This window comes from Euprymna scolopes, unplaced genomic scaffold, assembly GCF_053919585.1.
Source record: "Euprymna scolopes isolate OS-2025 unplaced genomic scaffold, ASM5391958v1 sca460, whole genome shotgun sequence".
NCBI lineage: Eukaryota > Metazoa > Mollusca > Cephalopoda > Sepiida > Sepiolidae > Euprymna > Euprymna scolopes.
The window spans coordinates 22,662-39,999 of NW_027633503.1; the positions used below are offsets into that span (position 1 = coordinate 22,662).

Genomic DNA, 17,338 nt, shown 5'->3' on the forward strand with positions numbered 1-17,338 from the left:
GGCGGTGCAAAAAAAAAAAAACTCAAAAAGCAATCGACAAACTTTTTGTTTTTTGGCCTTATATAAAGATATATATATTATATAAAAGATGTGTAAATTAAAAAATTTGGAAGATAAATAACATTATTATTTCAGCACGGATCACTCTCTGCATGTGTTTTTTTTTTTTTCACTTATTGAGTTAACAGAAAATGAAATCTTTCGTCCATTCGTGGCTGTGAAATTAATCGAACCGGAAGTTCAGTTTTATCAACAGAACAGATTCGCAGTAACGGTTAAAAAAATATATTTATTTTATTTAATATTTTAATAATTCGCGAGGTAAATTTATTTTAATAACATAAAAACATACCTCGACTCTAAAGATGGGTTGTCTGAAAATTTCAAATAAATTGGTAACGTAGAAATTGGGTTTTATTAGTTTAGAATGAACCAACTTTACATTTTATATATATAGATTTATATATATATATAGAGAGAGAGAGAAAGAGAGAGAGAGAGAGAAGTTATATATATATATTAATATATATTAAATAAACATTAAAATAAAATTCTTCCATTTTTGTTTCTATTTAAGGAATTAAACGTTATGTTTCATACCGGGCAACGCCGGACACATCTTCTAGTCATTTCTGCAGATAATACTCACCTCTTGGATTTAACGGTCGACTTTCTGAGACTGTTGGCAGGACGTATTCATTCGCCGAAAGAGACACAAAAAAGGCAAAGGGTATGAGCCACAGACAGATCGTGAAATATCCAAGAACCTGAAAGGATAACATGGGGAATGCCAGTCAAAACAAGAACTAGAAAAGCAGTAAATATGTCAAAGGACAAGTCACGTGATTGCACTTTTTTTTTCTTGTTTCTAAATATGACACTGCAAAAAGCATTTGATGAGGCTGTTTATGGGCACCGATCTCCTAGGGCCAGAGATTAGAACTTCCGACCTTCAACTAAATTTTTCGCCTAGTGGGGGATTTTTTATTTTTTTTTATTATTCAATTTTCACCCCAAACAAGGCACAGTGCCACTTTGAAGCAGGCGGCTACTATCGGGGACATAATTTGCAGGGTCATTACGAAGGGGGATGAGTAGAAAGATGTTTGTTCACATTACACTTGAACTTCTGCATATCAGTACAATTGGGAAAGCAGAATCCCGGAAGGAAGTTCCAAAGACCTGCAGTTCTGGGGAAGAAACTATTGGAGTAAAAGGCTTTCTTACACCTAGGGATCTCTACTGTAAAGGGATGAGACTTAGTAGCTTGTCGGGTTTGTCGGGGGTAGTTACGTCGGGGATGTACAAGTGTTTGCAGTTCATCAGAGCATTCACCATTAAAGTATTTGTAGAACAGGCAGAGGGATCTCTACTGTAAATATGTCAAAGGACAAGTCACGTAATTGCACATGTTTTTTTTCTTGTTTCTAAATATGACAATGTAAAAAACATTTGGTGAGGCTGTTTATGGGCACCGATCTCTTAGGGCCAGAGATTAGAACTTCCGACCTTCAACTAAATTTTTCGCCTAGTGGGGGATTTTTTATTTTTTTTTATTATTCAATTTTCACCCCAAACAAGGCACAGTGCCACTTTGAAGCAGGCGGCTACTATCGGGGACATAATTTGCAGGGTCATTACGAAGGGGGATGAGTAGAAAGATGTTTGTTCACATTACACTTGAACTTCTGCATATAATTACAATTGGGAAAGCAGAATCCCGGAAGGAAGTTCCAAAGACCTGCAGTTCTGGGGAAGAAACTATTGGAGTAAAAGGCTTTCTTACACCAAGGGATCTCTACTGTAAAGGGATGAGACTTAGTAGCTTGTCGGGTTTGTCGGGGGTAGTTACGTCGGGGATGTACAAGTGTTTGCAGTTCATCAGAGCATTCACCATTAAAGTATTTGTAGAACAGGCAGAGGGATCTCTACTGTAAATATGTCAAAGGACAAGTCACGTAATTGCACATGTTTTTTTTCTTGTTTCTAAATATGACAATGTAAAAAGCATTTGGTGAGGCTGTTTATGGGCACCGATCTCTTAGGGCCAGAGATTAGAACTTCCAACTATCAACTAAATTTGTAGCATAGTGGAGGATTTTTTAAAAATTTTTTTATTCAATTTTCATCCCAAACAAGGCACAGTGCCACTTTGAAGTAGGTGGCTACTATCGGGGACATAATTTGCAGAGGCATTATGAAGGGAGATGAGTAGAAAGATGTTTGTTCACATTACACTTGAACTTCTGCATATCAGTATGTTAATGAAGTTAGAGACAGGCAAAAATATGCCGTGGATTACGTAAGAAAGATATAACTTTGTATTTTTTTTTTAGAGACACTGTGGGATATATCTGCTGGATCTTGGAAGCTCTGGTGAGAGAAAAGAACACAAAAAAATCGGGCAATTAGATAGAATTTAGGCGCAATTAAGGTGTTGTGGCGCAAAAGGTGTTAGTTAGTTAGGGGTGATATTTCTAAATCCTCGTCGAAGTTTCAAGAATCCAAGCAAGGAAATCCAAGTGAATCCGTTAAAGAAGATTGGTTATGAGCTTTCCTGTATAAGAAAAAAAAAAAAACAAAGCCATACTTGATAAGACTAACCATGCAGAAAGAGACGATCAGGACACTTTTGGGACGAAGGGAGTTATCCATTTCGAGGGAGGTGGAAACTCTAGTCTGCGGCATATGGGTGGCTGGAAAGTAGCTGATGTGAATCATAGGTAAAGACCCTACACCCAAAAAGTAAATGCCAAGAAGATCAGAAAGGTTCTGATCTTATAAAAATATAATAATTGTGAAGTCGGCCGAGGAGGGCTGACTGAAAGAGATTTTTTTTTTTAGCCTCATCTTTCCTAGCTGTGTGGTTGTGTAAATGTAGAAAAAAAAATGTACTAAACTTAGAAATGCATACATTTTTTTTTTTGTGAAATATGGAAGGGAGGGATGTTACATGATAAGGGTTGTCCCCTTTTCATGTAAGTATAAAAAATAGAGAGATTTAGTTAAAATGAAAATGAAATAGAATGGACGAAATTCGAACCTCGTGAATTAGGTTTAGAAATAGATTACGAGAGAGAATTAGAAAATGGAATGTAAAAAAACATTGTTAAGCTTAGAGATAAAATAGTTTCAAGAAAAGAATGTGCGTTGTCAATTCTGTTATGAAAAATTCAATTGAGGAATGCAACTATACAAGATAATTTAATAAACATGTTTTTAACATATTGGAAAAATAGGTTACTGGGAATATAGGTTTAAATTCCTTTTGTAAACAAAGGAAAAAGTTTTGGACACGCATTTCCAGAACACGTGAAAGAAGACATGTTTTAACATGTGTATGACGTCATGGAAAATGGGAAGTTCTAGATATAGTTAGAAACTTGGGAGAAACTAGGGGAGAGTCAGAGAGAGTCTGAGGACGACAGACGACAGTCCAGACATGGACATTCGAACGTCTAGAAGCAAGACGGTCACTTTTGAAACTTGGAATGTGAAGCTTTGAATTCTTGACTCAGAAAACCACGGCCGGTCGTGAGAAGAAATAAACCCATCATGTGTTTTTATAAACGTCGTCTTTGTGTTGTAATTCTACCAAAAGGTAAAGTGAAAATTGTCATTATATGTCTTGTATATCATGTGGTTTAAAATGTCTTGACATACACATCTGTTTCATCACTCAAATAGCTTCTATTACACTAAGTATGAACATTTTATATATATGAATCTCTTTATAACACGAACAATCTCTCTTACAACATCTCTCTAAGTCTCTCAACAACATCTCTCTTAATAAGACTCACTTTTAACAAAGAACAATAACAACAACAAAACAATAATAATAAGACTATTATATAACAGCGTGGCATGTCGATTTGGCGATGGTATTCAGAATTGCGTGGACGAATTTGTTAAGGCCCGTGCCGTCACATGTGAAAATACTCAGGGGGACGGTTCATCAAGAATTTGTTTACGTTGGACTTGAAGATAATCAGGTTGTAGTCAGCTTAGAATGTGAAGCTTTGAATTCTCGATGATGAAAACCACGGTCGGTCGGGAGAAGAAATAAACCCATCATGTGTTTTTATAAACGTCGTCTTTGTGTTGTAATTCTACCAAAAAGGTAAAGTGAAATTTGTTATATATGTCTTATGTGTATCATGTGGTTTAAAATGTCTTTATATACACATCTTACATACATATCTGTCTGAACAAGCGCTTCTAGTACACTTCTAAGTATAAACATTTTTATATATATGAATCGTCATAAAACGGACAATCTCTTTTACAACATCTCTAAGACTCACTTTTAACACTGAATAATAACAACAAAAACAATAATAAGACTATTATATAACATAGTAAAGCTTCTGCATATCAGTGCAGTTAGGAAAGCAGAATCCCGGAAGGGAGTTCCTAAGACTTGCAGTTCTGGGGAAGAAACTAATGGAGTAAAAGGCTTTCTTGCACCTAGGGATCTCTACTGTAAAGGAATGAGACTTAGTAGCTTGTCGGGTTTGTTGGGGATAGTTACATCGAGGAAGCATTAAGAAATATCAATTTTATTATATATATATATTTTTTTATTCGATCTACACCCCAAACAAGGCAAGTGCCACTTTGAAGTAGGGGGCTACTATCGGGGACAATTTGCGGGGGCATTATGAAGGGAGATGAGTAGAAACATGTTGAGGGCTTAAACTTCTGCATATCAGTACAGTTGGGAAAGCAGTATCCCGGAAGGGAGTTTTCCAAAGACTTGCTATTGGAGTAAAAGGCTTTCTCTCTCTCTCTCCATCCGATCTCTTGTTTAATTTCTCTTCTCTTCTTCTTCGAAAGAAACAATGTGTTGTAGCCGTTATCTTCGTCTCTCTTCCTCTTCGTATCTCTACTCTCTATGAAGGGAGATGAGTAGAAAGATGTTTGTTCACATTACACTTGAACTTCTGCATATCAGTACAGTTGGGAAAGCAGAATCCCGGAAGGGAGTTCCTAAGACTTGCAGTTCTGGGGAAGAAACTATTGGAGTAAAAGGCTTTCTTGCACCTAGGGATCTCTACTGTAAAGGGATGAGACTTAGTAGCTTGTCGGGTTTGTCGGGGGTAGTTACATCGAGGAAGTACAAGTGTTTGCAGTTCGTCAGAGCATTCACCATTAAAGTATTTGCAGAACAGGCAGAGGGATGCAACATCTCGTCGATGGGACAGAGGCTGAAGCCTAGATGACAGTTCAGGACCTATCAGGTTGGCGACTCTCTTTTGAACCCTGTCCAGGAGCGAGAGACAAGCAGCAGATGCACCAGCCCAGATATGACAACAGTACTCCATACATGGGCGAATGGTGGCCTTATAGAGGTATAGGATACTGTCAGGCGTAAGTAGTTTTCTAGCACGGTAGAGGGAGCCAACCTTCTTTGCAGCAGCCTTGGCAATGCTCTCAATGTATCTATTCCAGTTCATATTCCCTGTAAATGTTAGGCCAAGTAGTTTAAAAGACGTACTTTCAGGCAATGTGTTCTTGGCCATTGCTATTAGTGGTAGAGAAGGTTTCTTGTAATTATTGAAGGAAACAAGTTTAGTCTTGGCGGCATTGAATGTGACGATCCATTTTTGTCCCCAATCCACTACAGATTGGAGGTCTTCCTCTAGTGTTTCTGCCATTTCTTTAGATATGTGTTCATTTGTTTTCCCCTCGTGCCTGCTATAGAGAGTGGTGACATCGGACCCATCTCCGAAACTTGGCGTTATCTCCCCCCCCAACAACAGTGGCGGCTGTCTGCATACTGCAGAAGTGCCTTTTCATCATCTCACAGTAAAATTGCATTTTTCCAGATTTTTATTTTTTTAATCTTTTATTTGTGCTATCTAGTTGTGTGTGCGTTTGGGGGGGGGGCTTATTTTTTCCAGATTGGAGGTCTTCCTCTAGTGTTTCTGCCAGGTCCTTAGATATGTGTCCATTCGTTAGTGCATTCACCATTAAAATACTTGTAGAACAGATAGAGGGATGCAACATTTCGTTCGTGGGACGGAGGCTGAAGCTTAGATGACAGTTCAGGACCTATCAGATTGGCAGTATTTTCAGATAATGTTTCTTTGGCCATTGCTATTATTGGTAGAGAAGGTTTCTTGTAATTATTGATGGAAACAAGTTTATTCTTGGCAGCATTGAATGTGACCGTCCATTTTTGTCCCCATTCCACTACAGATTGGAGGTCTTCCTCTAGTGTTTCTGCCATTTCCTTGGATATGTGTTCATTTGTTTTCCCCTCATATTTGTTATAGAGTGGTGTCATCAGCAAATATACCTAGAGAAGGTTTCTTGTAATTATTGAAATATTACTACAATACTATTTCATTGATTACTGTATACGCAATAACCCTTATCCCTGAGTGGCCTTCGGGCCTTGATAATTGGTGTCAATGAATGCATGCAGCGAGGTGCATATTGCAGTGAGAGGGGGTGTTTGACCGGACAAGAAGGTGTGAAGGAGTGCAAAGAGATGCAAAACCTTAGCTAGGGAAAATAGGACCAGCCGCCGATGTGTCATTGTAAGCGTGTTAGACGCAAAGCAGGTGTTGCGTTGTCTCAAAAAAAGGGAGACAGATTTGGAATTATCTACATGTCAAAAGAGATGGTCTTGTTTTTCAAGGAAGAGATGGCAGAAGAGGGGGGTGCTGATGTCTGGTTGGGGCTCGGGTGTCATTTACAAAGTAAAGGACAAAACAGGTAGGGGGGCGAGATGTGACCTGATGGGGACCAGGGCGATGCCGAGTGGCCTTGCTAGTTGACACGAATTCAGAGGAATTTGCACGGCTGAATTCTAATGATGATGATGGTTTGATGTTGTTTAAACCAGACAAGTGTTTCTCGTGAGAGATTGGCGAGGGGGGGGGCGAGGGATTGGAGCTCAGACGAGCACCTGCTATGGAAATTGTCAGAAAGAAAAAAAAAAAATTTATTTTATCTCATCTATTAACAACGAAAAGGTTGTTTTAAAAACCTCTGTTGATAGGTATGAGGAATGGGGGTCAAGGGCAGGGGTTTCCGCCAAGCATTGTTCGACTTGGGGTGACTAATCACGCCTAATTGGTAATAAGTAAAAACTTCAGTGCAGGTGGGGGTTGAGGTTTGGTAGAGATAAGCTCTAAGAGAAAGAAAGAAAGGTGTTTGTAACCACTCTCTGAAGGAGAGGTGGAGAAAAAAGGGTTGGATTTAAAAAAAGGATTTCTAAAAAGAGAGGAGTCGTAACCAGCAAGCTGAATGGCTGAGCTTGTCAGGCGCTCCTGATTTGGGGAGCCCTTCAGGGCCTGATGTTATGATGGGAACTAGCCTCTGTTAATGGGAACTCTGTGACTTACTGGTCTGGTCTTACATCGTTTCACTGCTATAGTCAGTCGCCTCAAATTAGACAGTAGTTGTTATGAAGTAATGAAAACAATAAATAGTTTGTTACTGTTATAACCCGGAGTTCTGTTTGTTGTGGTGGGGACTTGATTTTTCAGCAAGCCGCAAGGACCAGCGGAGTGATTGATGTACCCAGAGACTCCCTACACATGGAAAGAAAGACGATTCGATCGAGGGCAAGGATGATCAACAGGCCAACTTGTAACGAGACAAGGTACGATCAAAAGACACCTGCCGCATCGGTAACGTATATAAATGGTGCCGGATCGTGAGGCCCCGTGTTTTGACAAGCTTCTGGGTTTGACCTTTACTCCTGATCTGAAATGGAACACGTACATCAAGTCTGTTGCCAGGGTCGCTGGAAAGATGGTGGGATCCTTCTACCGCTCTAGAAGATATCTCACTACTGATGCAATTCTCTATCTATATAACAGCCAAGTACGTCCAAGGATGGAATACTGTTGCCATATCTGGGCAGGAGCTGCTAAAAACAGCCTATCCTGCCTTGACAGAGTACAAAATAGACTTTGTGGCTTAGTGGGGGATGCCCTTTTCTCTACCCTGCAACCTCTCTCCCACAGAAGAGACGTTGCGAGCCTGTCCTTGTTTTATCGTTATTTCCATGGCAGATGCTCGTTTGAACTCCAATCTCTGGTCCCCCCTTGCCAATCTTTCACGAAAAACACCCGTCTAGCTGAATCCACTGTGAAAAATTTCCCCCACTCTATATCTGTGCCTAAATCAAAACGTGGATTCCATGAACAAGGCTTCTTTCTTAGAACTGCACGCCTGTGGAACTCTGTTCCGTCTGCCTGCTTCCCTCCGGACTACAACTTGGATGTCTTCAAGTCCAATGTTAACAAATTCCTTATGAACCGCCCCCTTAAGTAAACACTTCAGCAAATCTCCTCACTAACGTAATGTACTTGCAATAACCCTTATCCCTGAGTGGCTTCCGGGCCTTGATAAGTGGTGATCACTGTGTAAAAAAAAAAAAAAAAGGAAACAAGTTTAGTCTTGGCAGCATTGAACATGACCATCCATTTTTGTCCCCATTCCACTACTGATTGGTTGGTTGGTTGTTTTGTTTTATGGCATATCAACCCTTTTCAGGTTATTTAATGCCGAATCTGGTGATTTTGAAGAACGATTTTTTAATATAGTATATTTGTTTTTTTTAAGTCGTATTCTATTTAACCCATAGTTGGGACCCTAACAGGTGCTACCACTCTGGGTCAGAGTGGACCTGGGAGCAATGGCAATTAAAGGGTGGCTCCACACTCCCTAAGGCCTGCAAGCAGGGGCCCTCACCATCGGGGTACTTGTGCATTTAACGAACCAGACGTAACTCAGCATTTTCTCGGCTTTGTCCGACGCATGACGTCAACAGCCGGATAAAACCGAGCGTTGCCGATTAAGCAGACGAGAATTTCAAAATCAATTGGAAGAGTGTCACAACTCAAGAAACGCTTATTTGAAGAGAGTTAAAATAAAATTTTGTTTTAAAAAGATAACTGACGAAATAATAATGAATATTACAAACCTTGCGGACCAGCTCCAGACCCCAGAGGCTGCACTAAACTTTTGCCAGCAACGGAAATTGTTGGCAGAAGAGAAAAGGTGTTTACATTTTGGCCAGGATTGTGTACTTGCAAAGAGAACAAGCCTTTCCGACGGTTACGGTTGGAGGTGTAGAAGTGTAACATGTCGTCGATGGACCTCCATTAGGATTGGGACCTTCTTCTCAAAATCCCGACTAACCATCGTGTGTATCATAAAAATAATATACTTATGGGCGTTCGAGATGGCATCTACAAAAAATCTTCATCGCGAGTGTGGGTTACGTTCTCGCCACACAATTGTGGATTGGAAAAATTTCCTGCGTGATATATGCTGGGATTATTTTCTCAGGTCAGTGAAACAACAACTAAGAAATCCACAATTAATAAAATTAACGGCCAGGGGTATATCACAAACATGGTCCCGCAAACCAGGATAGCGACGGATGCGGCCCAGAGGACATGTAGCTGTTATACTACACTACCACCTGGCATTCATAAACCCTTATCCTCGAGTGGCCTTCAAGCCTTGATAAGTAAAAATGAAAAGTGAATGATATACTTACCTCGCCAAAGGAATAATACACAGACGCAAAGTACGAAAAAGCCATGTAATGGTTCACACACAGTAAGACTGAAAAGAAAGAAAGAAAAACCAAAAAACATTAAATAAACAAGCACAAATATAAGGATCAAAAGGTAGTATCTGTTCTGTTTTTTTTTGTTGTTGTTTTTTTTTTTACACACTTATCAAGGCCCGGAAGCCACTCAGGGATAAGGGTTATTGCAAGTACATTACGTTAGTGTGGAGATTTGATGAAGTGTTTACTTAACGGGGCAGTTCATTAGGAATTTGTTAACGTTGGACTTGAACACATCCAAGTTGTAGTCAGGTGGGAAGTAGGCAGATGGAACAGAGTTCCACAGGCGTGCAGTTCTAAGAGATTTTTTCTTGTCCAAAATAAGAGCCTGTGTTAATGCATATAATTTGACCCGGATATTAGAGAGATTTTCTCTGGTTCCAAATTAAAGCCTGTGTTAATGTATATAAATTAGACCCGGATATTAGAGAGATTTTTTTTCTTGTCCAAAATTAGAACCTGTGTTAATGCATATAAATTTGACCTGGATATTAGAGAGATTTTCTCTGGGCCCCAAATCAGAGCCTGTGATAATGTATATAATTAGACCCGGATATTAGAGAGATTTTCTCTGGCCCCAAATCAGAGCCTGTGATAATGTATATAATTAGACCCGGATATTAGAGAGATTTTCTCTGGGCCCCAAATCAGAGCCTGTGATAATGTATATAATTAGACCCGGATATTAGAGAGATTTTCTCTGGGCCCCAAATCAGAGCCTGTGATAATGTATATAATTAGACCCGGATATTAGAGAGATTTTCTCTGGGCCCCAAATCAGAGCCTGTGATAATGTATATAATTAGACCCGGATATTAGAGAGATTTTCTCTGGGCCCCAAATCAGAGCCTGTGTTAATGTATATAATTAGACCCGGATATTAGAGAGATTTTCTCTTGTCGTTAATGTTCTAAATTTCAAGAAGTTGACCATCTTACAAGTTATTTCTTTAAATTTCAATTGAATGTGTATTTATGTACTTGTGTACTATTTGCGTTTAAGTATTTGTGTTTGTTAAGTATTTTTAGTTCCAGTGAACCAATCAACAGTTGCGAAGTACGTTTAATTGTCTACGTTGACATTTAATTGTTGTGCTGTTGCGCGATATATATTTGTTTTTTTACCACTTTTTTTGAATTGGTGTGGATTGGAAAACAAACCTCGAATTTTGTTTTGAAAACTTTAATTTTGTCTGGAGAAGGCCTCCAAAAATTTCGAAAAGCCTTGAAAATGGACATTGAAATGTGTTCACGACGCAGAAGATAATAGAACAATAAAAACGGTTAGGGTCAGAATTTTCTTCCACTCACAAATCCGATAGGAGGATCAAATCTCCGCCCCCCCCTCCCCCAACTCAAAAAAATTATTATAATCGAAAATGAGACCCGCTTGTCCCCCCCCCCCAAAAAAAAAATGGACAAGATGGCAGCCATGTTAGTTGGAAAATTTAAAAGCCGTAAAAAGAGTTAATATTTGGGATGAAATAAAAGTTATTTAAAACTACTTTAAACAAAAAAAAAAATGATGCAGGTAGGTTGTATAGGGGAATATGGGCAAATAACACCGGTTAAGATATACACCAGAGAGTTACTTCCTTTGGGGGCATACATGCATAGCGATTCCCAGCCTTGACAAGGAAAGGTACGTAACTTTTTGGCTACGGTAACATTCATTTGTTGCGCAATATATATTTGATTTTTGACCACTTTTTTTGAATCGGTGTTAATGTATATAAATTAGACCTGGATATTATAGAGATTTTCTCTGGTCCCAAGGTGTGGTCGTCCTGATTGGCTTGTTAGGACGGCATTTGATTCGGAAGGAACCCGTTGTTGCAGAATCTTCGCAAACTTGGCTATCTTTTGGGCAACATTTGAATAACCTGAAAAGGGTTGATATGCCGTAAAACAAAAACAACCAACCAACAAAACTATTAGAATTCTTTTTTTTTTTTTAAACTCACCTTTGCCCATAATTTCAATTCGACAACCACTGTGAGATAGAGGTTGCAGCGAAGAGAAAAGGACATCTCCCACCAGGACACGAAGTCTATTTGGAACCCTATCAAGGCAGGACTAGTCATTTCTAGCAGCTCCTTCCCATATGTGGCAACAGTATTCCATCCTTGGACGTATCTGGCTCTTATATAGATAGAGAATTGCATCAGCAGTGAGATATCTACTGGATCGATAGAAGGATCCGACCATTTTTCCAGCAGCCTTGGCAACAGATTTGATGTACGTATTCCATTTAAGATCAGGAGTAAAGGTCAAGCCCAGAAGCCTGTCAAAACTTGAGGTCTCCCCAAGACGAGAGCCATTCATTTTAATTGATGCCAGATGGGGATCAGATTGTTAGGACGACATTTGATTTGGAAGGAACCCGTTACAGAATCTTCGCAAACTTGGCTATCTTTTGGGCAACATTTGAATAACCTGAAAAGGGTTGATATGCCGTAAAACAAAAACAACCAACCAACAAAACTATTAGAATTCTTTTTTTTTTTTTAAACTCACCTTTGCCCATAATTTCAATTTGACAATCACAGTTATTGGTTATTATTGATGGCTAACCATTTTGTATGTTTTCTTTACCAATTAATTTTTTAATACATGTCCAACTAAAACTGGATTGCTCGTCTCAACTCTAGATTAGTGATCTTGGATATATGCTAGCAAACCCATCTGTCATTTAAAACGAAAGCAGAATTTAATTAAAAAGTCTCGATAAATGCTTAAAACTTTAAAATTAAACCAAATAATTGTACATTAAATTTTTGCAAGATTACTAAAGTTTATTGAGCATGTTTCTATTAGTATATTGTTTAATTTTCGATTTTTAAGTGATTATCGAGGCTAGACTATGGTGCTAAAGAGACCTTTTATTTCATTCTAACTCTGCAGGCTTTGCGATAGCTTTATTTTTTAATAGAAAAAAAAAAACGCATAAAAATAAGTTAGAACACACAAAAAACTGATCTAGTTATGTAGAAAGATAGCTTGCCTTTGGTAATATTTCCCCCCCCCTCGTTTTTGCTTCGTCTACAACTCTAAATGCGTCGATAAATTACTTTTTAATAAAACTACAAATGTATTTTAAGTGTTGGAAGGTCAATTTAATTGACTCAATTTAATTCACTAATTTACAATGACAATTTATACATCATAAAAGTTCAAACAATCTATATATATAAAAACGAAAATGTTTGTATGTGTGTTCGCTTTTTCTGTGTGTCTACAAAAGGCTTCTTTCAGAGAAGCGGTCGGTCGGTTCACAACTTTTTAAAACTTTTTATATCACATATAAATCGTAATATCTCACAGTTAACAACGAAGCTCGCCTGTCTATTTTATTTGCTCGATTTCGGGAAGATAAATATTCAACATTTGTCGCTCGCCACATGTGGGTTAGTCTTTTTCCTATAACATCTTGGGAAAATAAATTTTAAAGAAAATCTGTTCAGTCATTTCGGAGTTTATAAGCAACGAACACACATACAAAGTTGGATTTATATATAATTGTAGAGAAATATAATTGTAGAGACGTAAACAAATAATATTTTATTTTATTTACTTATTATTTTAAAACAATAATCTACGTAAAGATAAAAACGAAAAAAAAACTTAACCGTAAAACTGTCTATGGCTTCATAGCGTAATGGATTAAGACACCCGACTCTAATACATAAAATAGATAAGGTACGGGGTTCGATTCCTAGTAACAGTCAAGCTACGCTGAAGAGGTGTAGGACCCTGAAACATGCATGTTTAAAACTACTGTTTTAAAAAATGTATATATATAAAAGCGAAAATGAGTGTATGTATGTGTGTTCGCTTTTTCTGTGTGTCTACAAAAGGCTTCTTTCAGAGAAGCGGTCGCTCGGTTCACAACTTTTTAAAACTTTTTATATCACATACAAATCATAATATCTCACAGTTAACAACGAAGCTCGCCTGTCTATTTAATTTACTCAATTTCGGGAAGATAAATATTCAATATTTGTCGCTCGCCGCATGTGGGTTAGTCTTTTTCCTATAACATCTTGGGGGAGGGAAAAAAAAGCGTTCAGCAGTAAATGAATACTATCCCGCAGTCAAATTTGACCTCATTAAGTCATTAAAACGGGCACCTGCTAAATCCAAGTAATTAAATAAATACATACAAATCGTGATATCTCACAGTTAACAACGAAGCTCACCTGTCTATTTAATTTGCTCGATTTCGGGAAGATAAATATTCAATATTTGTCGCTCGCCGCATGTGGGTTAGTCTTTTTCCTATAACATCTTGGGGGTGGGAAAAAAAAAGCGTTCAGCAGTAAATGAATACTATCGCGCAGTCAAATTTGACCTCATTAACTCATTAAAACGGGCACCTGCTAAATCCAACTGATTAAATAAATTCAAACGTGCTTCCGTTAGCATCTCGCGGTGGGGCAATGATTAACATCGCACGTTTTTTTTGTTTTTTTTTCACACTTTAATTTACAACTTTGCCTCAAGGGTTCAGGTTTGATCATCATAACTACTTTTCTTTTTAACCCCCCCCCAACACCCGGGCAACGCCGGGTACCCCTCGCTAGTTATTAATAGAATTTAAACTTTCATAAACTTTAAACGGCATAAATGTTAATGAAATTCATTAATTATACTGACAATTTATTCATTCAAAAAGTTAACACCATTATTTATCAATATCTACACAGAAAACTAAGCATATTACCATATTTGGAATTCGTAGCAGTGGGTTGACATCAGTGGTATTTGTGTATGTGTGAGTTTCATAAATTAGACTAGGGGGGGAAGCAGCTTTTTTCTTCAAAATAACTGGATTCGGCATTAAATAACCTGAAAAGGGTTGATATGCCGTAAAACAAAAACAACCAACCAACCAATAATCTATACTGATAATGTGTGTGTGTGTGTGTGTGTGTGTGTGTGTGTGAGAGAGAGTTTTATAAATTACACTAGCGGGAGGGGAGGGGGGCAGCTTTGCGCAGGTGTGAAATATGTTTAAATATATTTTTTATCTACAGACTTAAATTTTGGTATATAGGGTATTCAGACATATGGAAATATATCTAGCGTAATCTATCTATATATCTATAAAAGTGATATGTGTGTGTGTGTGTGTGTGAGTTTTATAAATTACACTAGCGGGAGGGGAGGGGGGCAGCTTTGCGCAGGTGTGAAATATGTTTAAATATATTTTTTATCTACAGACTTAAATTTTGGTATATAGGGTATTCAGACATATGGAAATATATCTAGCGTAATCTATCTATATATCTATAAAAGTGATATGTGTGTGTGTGTGAGTTTTATAAATTACACAAGCGGGAGGGGAGGGGGGCAGCTTTGCGCAGGTGTGAAATATGTTTAAATATATTTTTTATCTACAGACTTAAATTTTGGTATATAGGGTATTCAGACATATGGAAATATATCTAGCGTAATCTATCTATATATCTATAAAAGTGATATGTGTGTGTGTGTGTGTGTGAGTTTTATAAATTACACTAGCGGGAGGGGAGGGGGGCAGCTTTGCGCAGGTGTGAAATATGTTTAAATATATTTTTTATCTACAGACTTAAATTTTGGTATATAGGATATTCAGACATACGGAAATATATCTAACGTAATCTATCTATATATCTATAAAAGTGATATGTGTGTGTGTGTGTGTGTGAGTTTTATAAATTAGACTAGCGGGAGGGGGGGGGCAGCTTTGCCCGGGCGTAAAATGTTTCAATATATTTTAATTTTTTATCTACAAACTTGAATTTTGGTAGATAGGATATTCAGACATATGGAAATATATCTAGCGTAATCTATCTATATATCTAAAAAAGTGACACTGTACGATCGTACAATTTATTGATATTGTTTGTTTTTCCTTATGAAACCGATTTTTGATTTTAATTTTAAATTATCAATGAACTTACTCAATATACAAATAGCTCTAGGATATATATGCCTATCGATCGAGCTTATTATATATCTACATTACAACGAGCACTGTTTTATTTTATTTTAATTGTATTAATGAATTTACTAATACATTAAAATATACTCTGCTCTTTATATATACACAGTCCTGGTCAAAATCATAAGACCACTTAAGAAAGTAAGCGTTTACGCATATTATCGAATATATAGGGTATTCAGACATATGGAAATATATCTAGCGTAATCCATCTATAGATCTATAAAAGTGAAACTATGCGTGTGAGGACACTTCTCAACCTATATACTCAGCAGAATGTCTTTAATAATAATCACAACTATATATTGGGTACAATCTATTATATCTATAAAAGTGAAACTATGTGTGTGAGGACACTTGTCAACCTATATACTCAGCAGAATGTCTTTAATAATAATCACAACTATATATTGGCTACAATCTATTATATCTATAAAAGTGAAACTATGTGTGTGAGGACATTTCTCAACCTATATACTCAGCAGAATGTCTTTAATAATAATCACAACTATATATTGGGTACAATCTATTATATCTATAAAAGTGAAACTGTGTGAGGACACTTCTCAACCTATATACTCAGCAGAATGTCTTTAATAAGAATCACAACTATATATTGGGTACAAACTATTATATCTATAAAAGTGAAACTATGTGTGTGAGGACACTTCTCAACCTATATACTCAGCAGAATGTCTTTAATAATAATCACAACTATATATTGGGTACAATCTATTATATCTATAAAAGTGAAACTATGTGTGTGAGGACACTTGTCAACCTATATACTCAGCCGAATGTCTTTAATAAGAATCACAACTATATATTGGCTACAATCTATTATATCTATAAAAGTGAAACTATGTGTGTGAGGACATTTCTCAACCTATATACTCAGCAGAATGTCTTTAATAATAATCACAACTATATATTGGGTACAATCTATTATATCTATAAAAGTGAAACTGTGTGAGGACACTTCTCAACCTATATACTCAGCAGAATGTCTTTAATAAGAATCACAACTATATATTGGGTACAAACTATTATATCTATAAAAGTGAAACTATGTGTGTGAGGACACTTCTCAACCTATATACTCAGCAGAATGTCTTTAATAATAATCACAACTATATATTGGGTACAAACTATTATATCTATAAAAGTGAAACTATGTGTGTGAGGACACTTCTCAACCTATATACTCAGCAGAATGTCTTTAATAATAATCACAACTATATATTGGGTACAATCTATTATTTGTCCTTGATATGACCTAAAACTATATCCAGTGGTTAGGCCCCACCTTGCGGGCTTTGGGGAGTGTGGAGCAACCCTTTAATTGCTATTATTTTTTTATTTATTTTTTTTTTAAAATTACATTTTCACCCCAAACAAGGCAAATTGCCACTTTGGTGTAGGGGGCTACTATCAGGGGCAACAACTACTGGGGTACTATGTAGGGATTTGGGCAGCAAGAAGTCAGTTCACGTTACACTTGAACTTCTGCACGTCAGTACTGTTGGGGAAGCAGGGACCTGGAATGGAATTCCAGAGTCTAGCGGTTCTGGGGAAGAAACTATTGGAGTAGAAAGATCTTTTACATCTAGGGATCTCTACTATGTGGGGGTGGGATTTAGCAGCTTGTCGGGTTTGTCGAGGGTGCTCACGTCGTGGGGGCACAAGTGATTGCAGTTCGTCAGAGCATTCACCACTAAAATACTTGTAGAAAAGGCAGCGGGAGGGGGG

The 17,338-nt window shown here is 37.4% G+C and overlaps 1 protein-coding gene across 1 annotated transcript; it reads right to left on the reverse strand.

Annotated features, from left to right (window-relative positions):
- Positions 1 to 431: 431 nt before the first annotated feature.
- On the reverse strand, positions 432 to 9,592 carry LOC145274801 (protein TEX261-like). The gene is made up of 2 exons (XM_080127483.1): positions 9,530 to 9,592; positions 432 to 767 (listed from the first exon to the last, which is right to left on the reverse strand). Exons 1-2 carry the CDS (start codon positions 9,572 to 9,574, stop codon positions 627 to 629), a joined length of 186 nt encoding a protein of 61 aa, XP_079983609.1. The 5' UTR covers positions 9,575 to 9,592; the 3' UTR covers positions 432 to 626.
- Positions 9,593 to 17,338: the final 7,746 nt, after the last annotated feature.